The sequence below is a fragment of the Equus przewalskii genome, chromosome 26 (genome assembly GCF_037783145.1).
Source record: "Equus przewalskii isolate Varuska chromosome 26, EquPr2, whole genome shotgun sequence".
NCBI lineage: Eukaryota > Metazoa > Chordata > Mammalia > Perissodactyla > Equidae > Equus > Equus przewalskii.
Genome location: NC_091856.1, coordinates 27,615,479 through 27,631,735, shown reverse-complemented (window position 1 = coordinate 27,631,735; position 16,257 = coordinate 27,615,479). Strand labels below are relative to the sequence as shown.

General features: G+C 41.3%; 1 protein-coding gene across 27 annotated transcripts in view; it reads left to right on the top strand.

Moving 5' to 3' along the window:
* Positions 1-16,257, top strand: part of DENND1A (DENN domain containing 1A) — a 513,391-nt gene that overhangs the window by 280,584 nt on the left and 216,550 nt on the right. For all 27 annotated transcript variants that reach the window (XM_070596419.1, XM_070596426.1, XM_070596409.1 and 24 more), the window contains one exon: positions 587-687. In XM_070596419.1, coding sequence (XP_070452520.1) covers positions 587-687 — 101 coding nt within the window. The remainder of the gene's footprint in view (positions 1-586; positions 688-16,257) is intronic.

Here is a 16,257-nt window from a genome sequence, read left to right as displayed (position 1 = left end):
CTTCATCTATTTATTATATTAATACATTAATTATGTTATTATATTTATTAAGTGCCTTAAAATATGTATAACCTTTGTCTCTGAGTTCTACATCTAGGAAACACATATAAAAATTATTGACCTGATCTGATTATATAATTTAATGGTAGAAGATGGTTAATTATAGTATAGGAAATTTGTTGAGTGTCATTAAAAAATGTTATCTAAGAATATTTAAAGATAGGGGAAAATGCCAGCAAATAATGTTAACTTAAAAAAAGAGCAAGTGAACACTGTATTTACTGTAATCCTAATTTCATTAGAAAAGGAAATATAAGTGCATGTGTATGTAACACCCCAAAATGTTAAATTATCACTTTCTCCATTTTCTAATTTTTCTGTAGTCATTGTGCATTACCTTCATAATCAGGAGAAAAAATTAGATTTTTTTGAAAAGCAAGCTCTTGTTAAATTTGAATTAGGGTGATTGAGATAACTTATAAGTTTGAACATGCTGATAAGTATGTATTTAATTTTCTTGCTAAACTCAAATGGCAATGTCTCCTCGCTTTGTTAGCCCTGAGTCTCTGATTTGCTTCTGTTGCAGTTGACTGCCTGCATCCACGGCTCTGCCGCGATGCTCTACCCCATGTTCTGGCAGCACGTGTACATCCCCGTCCTGCCTCCGCATCTGCTGGACTACTGCTGGTAAGGCCACTGCTCACCCTGTCCTCTGCTTTTCCTTCTCCAGAAACTGACCAGGAATGTTCTATCTGTAACTTATAATGCAATTGGTGACTCTAAATTAAAAATACTAACTTCGGTATGATAGGAATTGTAGGCCACCTGATTGCACAGCCCTTTTGTTTCCAAACAACTTTCATGTATGTTGTGGCATTCTTAAGAGTTCAAGTGAATAGATAATATTTTTTCCATTTCTCAGTTTGGGGAAACAAAGCACCAAATAATTGTCTGATTTTTTTTTTCCTAAGACAAATTGGAAACTGGTGACGAGAACAATTGACATCCCCCAGGTCTTCAAGTTTCAGCCGTGCCCTGGCACATTCTGTAAGACTTGCTCTCAGCTGTGGTTTGGGAGCACAAGCCAGACTTCAAAACCTTCTGAAGTCTTTGGATGGGAATTTCACTGTCCAGTGAGGTGTTTTAGTGGAAGGGAGGAAGGAAAGGAGGAAGGTGGGCAGGCAGGCAGGTCGGCTTTAGAGTCAGCTCTACCACCTTGGCCAAGACGCTTGGCTTAAGACTTTTTCTCCTCATCTGCAAAATGAAGTTCTATACATAATTATATAAAGATGAAATGATATAACAGATGAAAGGGACACTATGTAGAAAAGCTGGCTCATGGGAGGAGGTCAGTTAATGTTTCTGCAGAATCATGGTCCTCATCACTATTTGTCTCTAATACATTACCAAAAAAGACTGCCTGTGTGACTGGTTTGGAACCATTTTCCTTATGAATAATTTCTTTCCCTAGTGTAATGTGATTAAAGACATTGTCTCCAGACAGCTGAGGTCAGCAGAAGTCGATAGGGGAGCATTATACATATATAGGAAAAGGTACTGCACTGCCTGCCAGAAATTGGGAGCTTCAGGAGAAAGGGACCCATTTGAGGGGTCACAGCCCTGTTGCTTAAGAACACATGACTCAGGACATTTACCATCATTCAGAGTGATTGAGTCCAGGTCAGTCATAATTTTTGCTGGGATCTCCAGCCCATTTTGTAATCCTCTCACTGAAAAGGTTCCCCCAGGTAGTCAAATTGTCATAGGAGCTTAAAGGGACTCCACAGTACTCCTGATGTGAATGTGTTGGACTCACCCGCATCCCAAGAAGCCATGGGTTCAACAAAGATGTGGCTCAGGGCTGTCAAGTGAAAATCAGCAGCCCTCTCTCGTGCGTAGCACTAAGGGAATTGGCTCATTTTTCTCTTTATTATGTATCTTATCAAGGTGGGTCTTTTTATCCATGCCTTTCTCTCATGAGATTAAGGAGCACTTCCTCTGCTTAGACTTGCTGCTCCTTTTGAGCTTTTGAACCAACTATCTGGGGTTTTTTCCACTGTCACGTATCTCAAAGGAAAGGACCTATTTGCCATCCAGTAGTGTTTGTTGTTGTTTGAATGAAAGATTAGGGGGCTGGGCAGAGGCAGATTCTCACACTCAGAAAGGGAGAGGAAGGCAAGGGGAGCGAGAGAGGGAAAAGAAGAACAAAACACACACCCAAGGAAGGTGGAAGGGAGATAGTGAGGGGGACAGACAAAAGGTATGAATGGGACATATATCCCCTAGGACAGACTCACAGTGATACCCAGTCCCCTTAGCACAGAGAACCTGCTACCAGACCCCACCCTAACGTCCAGCACCCTCCCAGGCACATACCCCCACAGGCGTGCCCAACAGAGAGAGACACATACCCCCTTATACCTCACCCCAGACATGTGCCCTAAGGGAAAGCTGGGAGTTCTCCCTGTCTCCCTGGAAGAGACTCAGCTGTGTCTCTTGATGCTGTTCCAGATAGGAACACCCAGGGCCTTCTGTGTGCAGGGATTGGTGGAGTTGGGAGAGTCATTGTAGTCTCTCTGCCTCTCAGGTAGTACAACTTTAACTTTCCATCATTTGGAAAGTTTTGATTGCTCAATTGTTAGCTACTTTAAAACCAGCTTATATTCCCAAAACCGTGGAGAAGAAGATGCTCTGTCAGTTGCATCGGTGATAATAGCTACCATTGTTGAACATCTCCTGTGCCCCAGTCACTGGACCGTCTCCTTTATATCTGTAATCTCACTTAAGTCTTCCAACAGCCCTGTAAGGCAGGTATTAGCTCCATTTCACAGGTCAGTATACCAAGACCCCAAGAGGTTTAGTAACTTGCCCTGGTATAGCTATTATGTACTGTATAATTACATTTTTATAAAAACAAACTATATGTATGTGTATAACAAAAATTAGATGTGTGTGTATACATAGATACTCACACACATACGTATGTATAGAGGGGCAGAAATCTGGAAGGAAATAAACCAAAATGTTAATAGGGATCTGTAATGGGGAGAAGGGAGAGGGATTCTGCATGATTTTTATTTTATTTTCCATATTTTCAAATGTTTCTACAATGAAAAAGTATAATTTTTATAGTTGAAAAGTTTTGTTTTGGTGGTGGCCTGGTGGTGCAGTGGTTGAGTTCACACAGTCTGCTTCAGCGGCCTGGGGTTTGCCAGTTTGAATCCTGAGTACGGGCCTACACACCACTTGGCAAGCTAAGCTGTGGCAGGTGTCCCACATATAAAGTAGGGGAAGATGGGCGCAGATGTTAGCTCATGGCCAGTCTTCCTCAGCAAAATAGGAGGATTGGCAGCAGATGTTAGCTCAGGACTAATCTTCCTCAAAATAAATAAATAAATAAATAAAAATAAAGGAAAGGTTTGTTTTTAAAAAGTCAGTATGTATTCTAGCCAGTTGTCCTTTCCAGCTGCCATCTCAGGTCTCAGCCCTCTCTTCTTTGCTTAGAGGATTGATTAGCTGTTTCTCTCTTTCCTGTGGAAGCTGATCCGAGATCTTCTTTTCGGCTTCCTCCCTAACTCTAGCCTTCTCTAGAGCCGTGTCACCAGCCTCAGCAAGAGCCGTGGTGCTGGCAGGGCTAACATAGACAGGGAGACTGGGCGAGAAAGCCTGCTGAGCCCTCCTCACCCCGAACCTCCACTCTCAAACTCCAAGTGCAGACGCTGTTTGCAGAGCCTGAGTGGGTTTTGTAAGAGCCTGCATCCTGGACGTGTCTGTCTGCATGACAGCTGTCTCTGTCTTGGTCTCTTGTTTTCATGAAAGAACTTTTTGACATTTGACCAAAGGATGATTGCAGGCTGGTGGGGATTGGTCTCTGTTTATTAACTGCAAAATGTAAGAATGGTGAAATAAAAAGCCCCAAGAGATAAACCAGACCCTCTGTTCAAGGCTTGATGTGATCACCTTCAGCCTGCTACCCCTGCTTTGGTCAGAAACTACAAATGTCATGAAATTTGAGTCAATGCTAATAACTTCATTCTATTGTGCTTGGTGACTTTCACCGCCATTGAGTTTAATCCTTGGTGGTAAGAGCCAGCAGGGATAACTAGCATTTTAAGTAAAGTGCTAGGAGCCTGAAACATGTAAATTTGAAGGAGATTTGTTCCTCTGCAGATGATTTAAATGTTAAGTATGTCCCCATGCAGGGGATACACGAAATGGAATCTGAAAACTATTATCTCCTGTAGAAATGAACTCTCAATTTACTCACTGCACAGGAAGGGCAGATTCTAGTCATTTTCACTGCCAGCAGGTGCCCTTTCTATGCATAATAGACTTCGCAAGTGTAATTAACACGTGAGGACCACTGCTGCCAGTTTTTCTTCAGGTACGTGCTGCTAGGAGTTTTCAAGACAACAGTGTAGGCTGTAAGAGCTTTTTACATTGCACTTGAAGATGAGATGTTCATTGACTTCTAGACAAAGATGTGTTAAATGGGGCTGAGCCTAGACCCTGCTATTGGTATCATAGGTCATGGTCCTGGGGCCCAGAGACCCCAAGAGCTGTAATGCAGCCTTTGGTAGAACAGAGGTCAGTAGAGCAAAGCTCTGGGATGCAGTGAATAAATGAAAAATATGATGCTGAAAACCCCACAATTATGTGGAAGACTCTAATTGCACATTCACAAATACAACAACCAATTATCTGAGTTAACTTTAATTAGAGCTATAATCACAGATTTTAATTATCTGAATAAATCAGTTTAGTACAATGGTCTGCCCTAAATGTTTCCGTAATTGATTTTTTCATGTCCCTGCCCATTTTTGAAGAGGGCGATAGGGAAAGTGCCTGGGCTTTGGATTCAGAACCTGGATTCAAATCTCAGTTTCATCTCTTATTAGCTGTGTAATCATTAAAAATCTATTTTACCTCTCTGATCTGCCATTTCTTTTCTGTAAAATGGGTTTAATTTACCTACTTTGAAGAGTGGCTTCAGGAATTAGAGATATTGGTTGTCAGGTGGCACATAGGGGCCATTTAGTAAGTGGTGGTTCCTCCTAGCATGGTTATTATAAACATGGGACATGGATTTTGTTTTCCAGAAGGTTTAACTCACATCAGACGTTATTCTTGCTTCTGCTGCCTTGTGAGCTCAGGAAAAACTTTATAATTCATCTTCTCTTTTTACCCCTCAGATTGTTTTTATTTTGATTTTTTTTTTATTTAACTTGAGTTATTGTATGGTTGTTTTCATTTGCAGCTGTGGCATAAGAATGAAAAGAAAAGAAACAAAAGCAGATGGCAGAGAAAACGAAAGGAGTAAGACATTTCCAGCCCTTATGAATATTTAAAAACATGTGCTGCTGGTTCCTTTCTACTTCAGATCTGTGCCATTCTCTTGACTTTGAAAGTGAAAATGAGAATGTTCCCTACCTTGACTGATGGCAGCCCCGACCACAGCCAGTGTTGGGAGAGCCTTCCCATTTCTGGGACAAAAGGATTAACTTGCTGTTGAGAATCAGCATTCCATTCCATAATAATAATCACCATCTATTGAGTACAGTGTATGTGTCAAGCTCTTTATAGACATTATTACAAATCTTCAAAATCAATTTGTATGGTAAATATTATTGGCTCCATTGTATAGATTAAGAAATTGAAGCTCTGAGAGGTTTAGTGACTTACCTACTATCACACAGCTAAGAAATGGTAGAACCTGCACTTGAAATCCAAGGCCATTGATGTGAAAGCTTTCCTTACTAATATCCTCCAGAGTGTTAGAGAATAAGTTGTACCCATCACCAAGATTTTGTGAAAAAATTCCTCATGGTCACTTCTTGATGACTTGCTAATTGTAGACTTATGTTATCCTTTATTAATTATTTATTTAATGGGCAAATATTTATAGAGCACTTACTATGTACCAAGCACTATGCTAATAAATGTTGCTAATAAGTCCCAGTAGAGGCCATATGGTATTTCCCATGTAAGTTCCTTTTTCTCCATTACTCCTTCAGAACTAGTCCTAAATAAGGACCACAAATCAATTCCCAAATTGAATTGTGTATTTGGGTTATTCTGGACACTTGTTAACTTACCTTTGTGATAAAATATTTCCAAAACAGATCAGGACAAGTTACTGCTTTCCCCCAAAGGACAGTCAGGTCAAGAGCCAAGGTAGTAGCTAACTCCTGATGCTCTCTGAGGGCATGGTTTAACCAATTTGTGCGATCAAGGTTTGGATTTTGTATTTGAATTTGTAAAATGCATTGTATTTCCTGACATTTTCAGGTGATTCTGGAAGCCTTTGTTCCACTCAGAGTAGTCATGCTCAGATTCTCTATGAGACATGCTAGTTCTAGGCTCTTTATCTGTGCTGCATGTAGAGTTCCGAATTAACCCCTATATGCTGCGTCATGTATTCCCTTTAGGATTTTTAACAAACAGTCTGAAATATGCCTGATCACAGGGTACATAGTCCATGTGGGTGAGGGGGCATCAGTTTGGACACTGTGAAGTGACATCTAGATGATCAGAGCTGGGTCCATTCTAATCTTTGTCTTCATTGATGCCATGAAATTTTGCATAGGGAATAAATTGATGCTAAAGTAAGTGGAATTGTTGATATTCTTGGTGGCAGAGAGAGAAATCAATGAAGTGTGGTGTGACGGAAACAGAAAAACCTGGCTGTGATTCTAGTTTACTAGCTTTGAGGTCACTGATCCTTGCTGAGCCTGCTTTCTCTTGTGTTGAACGTGAATAGTAATTGCTACTAATACACAGAAGTGTCCCATAGCTATTTTTGTTATTATTTATGTATTTATAGTCAATATATATTAATGTGTGTGTGTGCGTGTGTATAAATGACCCAACAATCCAGTTGAAATTCACAACATCCAGGTGGGATGGAAGTGGATTAGGTAGACAGGTGTGACTAAAATTCTCTTATGGATACATCGAACTCTGGACTATGCAGGTTTTGTTAAAGATTGAATTCCAACAAGTGAGCAAAACCTGTGTCTTTCTATTTTGCAGCAAGTATTTATGAGTGCCTACTATGACCCTGGCTTTGGGCATAGGAAGGTAGGAGCTTATAGATGGTTCTGGATATGAGAAAACACTACTTCATAAAGAACTCAGGTGTCCAGGCAAGTGTGAGGGAACGGAGATTTTTTTTTTTTTTTTTAAGATGAGAAGCAGGAAGGGATCAAGACAGGCCCGTTGCTCAGGAGGTGGAACCACTGCAAACAGGAGCTCATCTAGGAGACATAGGAGAGGATAAGGACCAGGATTTCAGTTTCAGACAGAAGAAGAAGGGAAGTTGGGCCTGTGGTGGGCCTGATGGTTAGGAAGTGCACAATGCATGTTGGTTGAACAAAGGGAAATTATAGATGGCTAGGTAAACCCCTTAGTAATATTCAGCGAAACTTGACCCTGAGGTTTGAACAGGGAAGCTGAGTAGTAGAAAAGAATTCAGGCTTGGAAGTCAAAGTTCTGGGTCCAAATCCTGCCTTTGGTCCTACTGAATATATGTCTTTGGGTGAGGCACGTAACCTCTCTGAGCCTCAGTTTCCTCATGCACAAGCTTATAGCTCAAAATGTTGTCCGTAAAGAGCCTGGCATCAAGTAAGCACCTAAAAGGAAGTTGTTAGTGATGGTGGTCACTGAGCCCTGCACTGAGATGCACCTTCATTTCCTTCAGCAGCACTCAAAACTGAAAATTCCAAGAGCCTTTGGAGGAAGCTTTCTACAATTTCCTGGTGGGAAATGGGAGAGAGAAGAGGCTGGGCTCTTTGCATTATTTATGCTATAGATTCTGTAGGAATCTATGTCTATCTATACTATAGGTTCTATAGAAAAACTGTCTTTTCCAGTTCCCATTTGATTTTTTTAATTGAAATGTAATTCATATACCATAAAACTCACCCTTTTGAAAGTATACAATTCAGTGGTTTTTGGTATATTCATAGGGTTGTGCAACCACCACTGTTATCTAATTCCAGATCCATTAGATTTTTAATATATTCTTTATTGTTGTTAGTAAGGTAATCATCTTTATTATATAAAAAAAAACTTAACCGTGTGAAAGTATATACACCAAAAAGCAAATGTTCTACAAAAATGAGTAGTTTATACAAATGGTTGGCATCAGACCCTTAACCTTGTCCATCTGAGAAGCCTCTGATGACACAGATGCTAGGAGTACAGTGGGACAGCTGTCAGCTAGCCTCAGCACCAACATTCCCACGATGGTACTGAGACTTGCAGGATCCCTTTGCCGTGGGAATGGTAACCACCCTTCCCTGGTTGGGGATGCTGGTTGTCAGCTCACCCACCAACCTTTGGGGAACCTTTCTGACTGCAGCCTACCCATCCTGTGGCCCTCCACCTCCTCTGCTGCTGCATCTGTACCTGAGTGTCTGGACCTGCCCTGCCTGTCCCTCCTTCCCAGTCCCCCTCCTGCTGCCTGACATGGTAAGGAGTAACAGCCTGCTTCCCTTGCTCTAGTTTCTGACCTACCTCTGTGGGACATAGCTGGCTCTGACCCTTGCTTATATGACCCAGCCTTGGACTGCTTTTCCATTTCTTGTGACGCATTCTGTATGTAATTCCTAATTCCTCCTTGACTTGGACCCTGTCTTGAACCCAACACTTAGAAAACTCTGGAACTTCTAAGGCACAGTGTAGTGGTCTCTGCAACAAAGACATTTTAGATATGTTCCTGGTCACCAGTAGAGCAGGAGCCACAGACTGTGAAATGCCATTTTCGCAGAAGCTTCAGCATTGGAAGAAGTTACTTCATGGCAGGGCTTTTGGGATAAGTGTCCCTGCCTCTCTCTGTTATTGGCCCAAGTGAGAATACATGAAGCACCAGCACAGTGCTAGGTTCAGAATAATCTCTCAACAAATGTGGGTTTGTCTTCCTCTAGAACATCTGAAGGTAATTGCATGCTATGCATCTTGACATGTGAAGTATCTTAGTCCTGAAAGACAAAAAGAGAAAATCTTTTCCTCTTATTACCAGTGGCATTTTCAACTTTTACACTCTTTTTTTAGGGGGTAGGGGGTTACTTTCTCTTCATTTATTTATCCATAAGCCTCTTTCTCTTCTCATTTTTTGTACCTCATTCATTCCTGCATTTCTCCGAGGATCTCATGGGCTGCTGGTGGCTCACAGCCTGAGACTTCCGTTTTTCAGCTGGCTCTGGCTGTTATGGTTCTCAGTGAATTCTCTAGGGCAATGGAGAGCCCTGTCTCCTGACCTTTCCTCTGTGATTAACTTCTCCTGCTGCAGTGGTCTCAGCCGTGGAGCCCTTCCTGATGTTTTCCAAGTCTGTCTCCTTCCGGTAGACCGAGGAGGCACAAAAGGGCGGACTACTACAGGCTTTGATGTTGACCTTTCCAGATTTTCATCCAGGCTTTATCTTTGTAACTCATGTGTTCATTTCAGTTGGGTTCGGTGGCTTGGAGCTCTAGAAGGCCTCTCCCCCAACCCCCAGGTTACCCCAGGAAGCCACAGGGCCACACTCAGAAGGGCATTGTCCTCCCTCTCCCCCTTTCACCCATGAGTGCCAGTGATGTACATGTGTCTCGTATTAGCAAACCATCTCCGGTGCCCAGCACTGCACACGCCGAGCTCCTCCACTGTTGTAAGCCCTGTGTTCTGGCTGCCGAACCTGCAGATGGAAACTAGCCAGTCTCTGCCTCCTCTCCCTGTCTAGAATTGCTCCTGTCCTCCATGGGTCCTCATCCTCTGCTATTGCTCATAAATCAAGGAGGGCCAGTTGAAAACTAAGCAAGAAGTTGAGTACCTTTTCTCCTAAGACAATCTTGATTAACTCCTGGCATTCATACCCCTTCTACTTTTCAAGCCATATTTTCTGCCTCTCGCCAGCTGTGACCTTTGTTGAGTCACTTAACCTCTTTGAGCCGTAGGTTCCTCTGTAAATTATGGAGATCAGCCTTTCAAGACTGCTGCGAGGATGAAATGAGGTCACCGTAGGTCCACCCCATAGCACCCTGTAAGTCTCCTCGCAGCCGTCTACCCATATACAGTAATATGCTTATTTAAGGTCTGCTCTTAACTGTAAGCTCCAAATACGAAGGGACCAGAACTGTTTTTTCTCTCCTCTCCACTCCAGCCAATGTGGTACCAGACACATAGTAATATCTGTTGATTGATCAGCATATGGAAAACACTGATCACATAGTGAGTGTACCATAAGATGTTATCTTTCTCTTTTTCTCTTGGTTGCTTTTTCAAAATTCAAGCTCCTGAATGACTCTAATTTTTCTCTGTGGACACCATGAATCATGTTTTGAGCCTGTTTCCCTCTTGGGCTTGGCAGCTGGAGTGCTCAGAGTCAAATTTGTGGCCATCCCAGCAGGTGTGCAAAACCTCACAGCACCCAACTGAAGTGCTGAGCTCACCCCTGCTTGTGATTTGTCCCTTTGCCCCTATTTATTTTCCTGCTTTTATTGCTGTATTGAACATATTCATATAAACAGCTTTAAATCCTGTTTAAAATAAAAAAGAGTATCCATTAATGCATTTAAGCTAGTAAGGCAAATGTAGTTTTATTCTGGCTATGAAGTGTTCACTTGCTGTTTTATTTTTCAGCTATAATTATCAAATAACCATTTCTTCTTTAGTGTAACATAATGGCTAAGAGAAGTTACTGTTAGGCAAGAGTACTATGGGACTTTGAAGTGGAAGGAGTTGGGCTGGAATCACCATTAATCACTGTGGCCGTGGGCAAGTTTCCGAGAATCTCTTTTTTAATCTGTAAAATGGGTGGTGTAGATTGGATTATTTGAGGATTAAATGAGATTGGGTCACTGAAGCCTCCTGCACAGCCCTTGGTATTTGGTGAGTGCTCAGTACGTAGCAGCTCCACTGTCTTTATTCTTTCTGCTCTGCGTTAGCAAACCATCATGGACTCTGTGAAACAGAGTTCGGCTCTCCTGTGACTGAGAGTCAAGAATAACCATACAAATTAGCATGTGCTTTATGCCAAATGGGCAACCCACACAAAAGCCTCTAAAAGGGAGATGAGCAACCACTGGGGTGATCTGAGTGATGGTGCTTGACGGGCAGAGCAGGTTCAGAACATGGCCAGGCCTGGGACTGGCACAGCTGCTGGCCGGCCCTCAGGGTGCAGGTCCTAGAAAACTTCCTAACCTCCTTCCACTCCTCCTTCCACCATCCTTGCAAATGCTGGATTCCTGGGAAACAATAAGCTTGTTTTATCTTAGCATAACAGACTTGGGTTCTAGTCTCAGTTCTGCCATTTACTAGCTGCGTGACCTGAATGAGTTGTTTAGCTTCCCAACCTTTGTTTCTTCACCTACAAAATGATGGTAAATAATAATACCTACCTCAGTGTTGTCGTGAGAATCCAAGAGAAAACTCCCTGTCGAGCCCTTAGCCTGGTGCTGGCTCACAGCAAAAGTGCAGTGAAGGCTGACTGCTCTCATTGGCTCCCTGTGCAGCACTGGCCATTAGATTAGCCTGTAGACCATCTATCTGGTCACTCTCAGTAAGACTCAAACTATGAGTATTTGTGTTCTCCAACAAGATGCGTCGTATGATTTTCATTTATGTTCTTTCTCCCATTCTTTTGTCCTTTAACCTCTCTAACAATGTCAGGCCTCATTATTTCAGAGCAGAATTTAAAACTCTAAGACAAGCAGTGTTTATGCTTTTGTTTCTTTTCAGAAAAGAAAAAAAAATGCAATAGCAAATGAATAAGACCTCTTTCAGAGTTTTCTTTTCCTTTAAAAATGGCAAACTGAGGAAAGGCTTGTGAGATCCCCTTTGCCTATCAGGGTATTTGGTTAGGAAGGTAATGCCTTTGGTGTGCCTCTAAGAGGTGAGGTGGATACTGTGATGTGTAGATTGTAATGCTGACTATGCATTTATATGGGGAAAAAAAAAGAAAAACAGTGGACCTTCCAAATCCCTGGGCAGCTCTAATCTAATTCCTTCTAGAGATCTAAGAGGTGTTACTTACCTGGGGGTGGGAACCTTTCTACTCCCACCCACTGCTCTCCTCTTCTCCCCTCCCCCTTTGTCTTGGGAAGCTGTATTTTGTATATTTGAGCAGCCAGTGTCCCTTTATTTCACCTGACTCTTTTCCAGTTAGTAACCACTTACCTCAGGGGAACATAATTAAGAGGGTTCTAGTTATCTGGGGGAAAGGAATTAAACAAATTGTGAAAGTGCAATAATAATGAACATGGACTACAGGGCCATTAATAAGTCTGCAGTATCCATATTCATTGCTAGGAATGAGCTCTCGCTGCAGGACATACCTGTAAGAGAAGCGCTCTGCATCACAGGCCCAGAATTTGTAAGAGGATTGGGTGGATAGACTCCTTGGCATACCAGCACTCCTTTCCTCTGGGCTGAAGTACTGGGTATGTGCTATGGGACAGCATGGACACATACCTTTCAGGTAAAGGTCATTATATTGTCAGTTCCCTGACACAAGCAGCAGAACCCCTTTCCTTTGCAGGAGAGCAGGAAGAAAGAATAGCTTTTATTCTTCCAGGATGTAATTGACGAAGTCAGCGCAATAATTCCCCAAGAACAAAGGCCCGGTACAGATATATCCTGTTCTGCTATTCAGAGATGTACAATGGCATCCCACAATCGCTGTCAGCCATAGGGCAGTTGTGACACAGTTGTCATGGCCTGCCTACACATGGACTTGGTCATAGCTGTTAATTTTCTCACCGCTTTAATTTAATTATGTGTGTTGTTGGTTCTGCCTATGTAGTGTCTGATTGCCGTTTAAAATGTCTTCAAAATTGCACTCAGATTCAACGTTGAAACGTGAAATCACTGTGAATACTGAAAGGGACCAGAGCAGAGAAGCATGGTGTTCATCTGCTGTTAGTGAAACAGGTGTTTGCATTCATATTTTCTTGAAAAGCAACAAACAAGTTCTTTTAGGACCTTATAAAGGAAGATAGGATCTGGTAGATGAAGTTTCATTACGTTTTGTTACTAGGAAACCCTTGATGTCAGGACACCTTGACATTGATGACTCTGAATCAGAAAATGATTCAGATGAGTCAGACTCTGAGTGTGAAGAAGCTTTTTAGGAATAGTGTAACCACTTAATTTTGCTGTATTTTTCTTTTAATATATGCCCAAGACTGATAAGTGGTTTTTAAAATGTGTCATTCTAAATGATAAGAAAGTAATGAATCATAGTTTTCTTGGTAGTTTTTATATTGTTGGTGGTATGTAAACTCGAGAGTAAAGATTGCCTTCTGAAGAAAGTGATAGGCAATCCTGCTGAACTCAGTACGTAGGCAGGTGACAGGATAGTGTGCGTGGATTCGGAGACCCATGTGTAGAGATGATGGACATCAAGCACTTCACACTCCTCATGGGGTCTCGACCATCCTCCTCAAGGGTTTACCAGATATCCATCAGAACCAGGGAAGGAACAAGAAACCATTCTTTGGGCGATAAGAGAATGATCCAGAGGTGCCAGCCATGCCAAGGGCTTGAAGAGAACCCATTTAGACATGATGACAGTCACTTACCGAGCCTCCCATGTGCTGCTCCTGTGCTAGGCGCTTCATAGGTTATCTCTAATCCTCGCAACAATCCTGGAAAATTTCTACTGGGGCAGTTACTGCCCTTTTAGAAAATACTTTACCAAGATATAACCAAAGATTTAAAAAGTCAGTCCTGCCCTTTGACTTAGTATTTCCATGTTTGGGAATTCATGCACATAAAGTTGTTTATTTTCATTATAATGTTACTCATACTGAAAAGTTAAAAGTGACTTAATGTCTAACTCTAGGAATAGGGTTCAGTAAATTATGCTGCCTCCATACTTGGTGGAATATTACGTAGTCTTTAAAATAATAATCACAAAGATTGTGTATAATATGGGAAATGTTAATGTAGCCAGTGAGAAAACAGTAAAATATATGCACTCTATAATTTCAAAGATATAAAAATGTTTTTTAATGTGGGCCACTATTAGAAGAATAATACAAAAGTAAAAGTACTTGTGTTAAGATGACGTGATCATGGGTGAGTGTTTTTCCCCCTAAAATTTCTCTTTACAATAAAAAGCCAAAGAAAAGAGGTTTCCACAGAAAATGAGTCAGTAGCTACAATAACTATTGAGGTATATTGAGAATAGAAATTGTTTTCAGAACACACCTAGAATTACCCAGTTAGGTATTTGCTACATTGAGATGTTAAAGAGACTCTGGGTTTCTTTTTTTTCCCTCTTCCCACTTGAATTTGTAATTAGTATATTTGCAGAGCAAAAATACAGTAGATTCAGGGAAGTATTTGAGGCTTTGTAAGCAAATGATGACAATGTAAAAGGTATTTGTCCAAATTTGCATTCATACAAAACATGGAGCTGCTGTGATTTCAGAATAAATGTGTTTTAAATATTTTCTAAATACAGAGCTGTTGCAGCCCTAACAATACTTGGCTAAGAAACTTCATTTCTATGATAGGCCATGATTACTCTTTGAAAAATTATTGGGCTTAAATACTGCCTACCTGGCAATAACTGAAGAGTGTGTCCCGCTTTGTCCCTTCTTGCATCTGCAGTCACTTCTGTAACACTCCTTTTTCCTCTCTTCCAAGGTATCACTGATTTTTATTGCAGAACAAAAGGGCATGGCATTAAAACCTACATATTCAAAATTCTACAAAATATTTCTTTTTCTGGTAAGAGCCTATGTTAAATTATACAGAGGCTTTTGCTGTGGGTATTTATTTTCACCTGTTTCTCACAGTTGTTTGAATGTCTTTTTCTGTACATTAATTGATTTGTTGGAACTTCAGTTCTGAAATTTGAATTAAAACTCAAGGTCATTGGTCAATTACATGATTGAATGTAGGAGCTGGAAAAGTTGATAAGATTTGGCTAAATATCATGGATTTGAATTTTTCTCCCTTCTATGTGTTAGGCTCTACTTCTGGACACATTAATAAGTGGCCATTTTTCTGGAATTTTGCACTCTTCCTGCTTCCTTTCATTGCATTAGGCTAGGTTCCACTAGATGAGACATTTGCAGTCAGAAGACTTCCTGCCAGGGTTCAGACTTTGTATTTTTGACATTGAAGCTGTCGTGTTCCTGAAGCTACTTAATTAGAAACACATTCATTTCAGTGTATACTGGAAAAAGCTTGGACAGCAGAGCCAGGCACACTGGGAAGTTTGAGCATTTGTGTAGCTGGCAGCTAAACTAATGGTTTACAGTTTAAGGGGAAAAAATATCATAGGGCATTTCCTTGCCCTAAGAAGCAAAGAAAAGTTGAATGTGCACAGCAGATACCTTTTTTTAAAAAGGAGAGAAGAAGAAGAAAGAAAAGACAACTCCACTTTCACTGCAGTTGTGTGTATAATTCTTTCTTGGCTATTATCAAATACAAAAGTCTTCCACAAGAATAGTTCCCAAACTGTGCTGCTAATATTCAAGTCTGTTTTACAGGCTCCCAAGATATAGTACTGCTGAGATTTGTAGTAAAAAGGACATTTCATATTCTGGGGAAGGATTTTTGCCTGAAGAATTTTATTTGTTGAATGGTAATGAGGGAATTGTGCCCTTTCTTATTTTTAAATGTTTGAGCAATTTTAAAATCCACATCTGATGTTTAAAAACCTTCCTTGCCTATCCATTGCTTTCAGGATAAAGCCTAAACTCCTTTGTTTGCAAACAAACCTTTCCTTTCTCTTTTCTTCCCACTCCTTGTTTCCCCATCCCTGTCCCCAAGAAAGCCATCCTTGTAGGTCCACTTCCACTCCCCCTTGCTGCCCCAGAGGAAAGGGTACCTGGTCATCTCAGTCTGAGCCAGGTGTCTTTTCTCTAGGCTCATGAAATTCCCTCTGCACCTTTCAGAGGAAGGTATCACATACTGGAGAGACATAGAGAAAACTTGCCAGTTGCTCTTTTCCTCCCTATTCCTTGACCTCCCTCCTCTACCCCCAAGAAAAATGTAGTATGGGAGGTAGGCCCCAAGGTTTTAGGTTTGGTCTTACAGGCTTTAGGTACGGTATTATTGTACTGACACTCTGGAAGTCAGTGTGGCACAGAGGAAGAATCTTTGGAGTCAAATCCTAGGTTTGCTACTTACTTGGTTTTGTGGCATTGGATAAGTGATTGAAGCCCTCTAGGCCTGTTTCCTCCTTGGTAAAATGGGGTAAACACCTACCTTGCATGGTGGTTGTGTGGATTAGGAAGGGTGAATTTGACGTTCCTCGTATAATG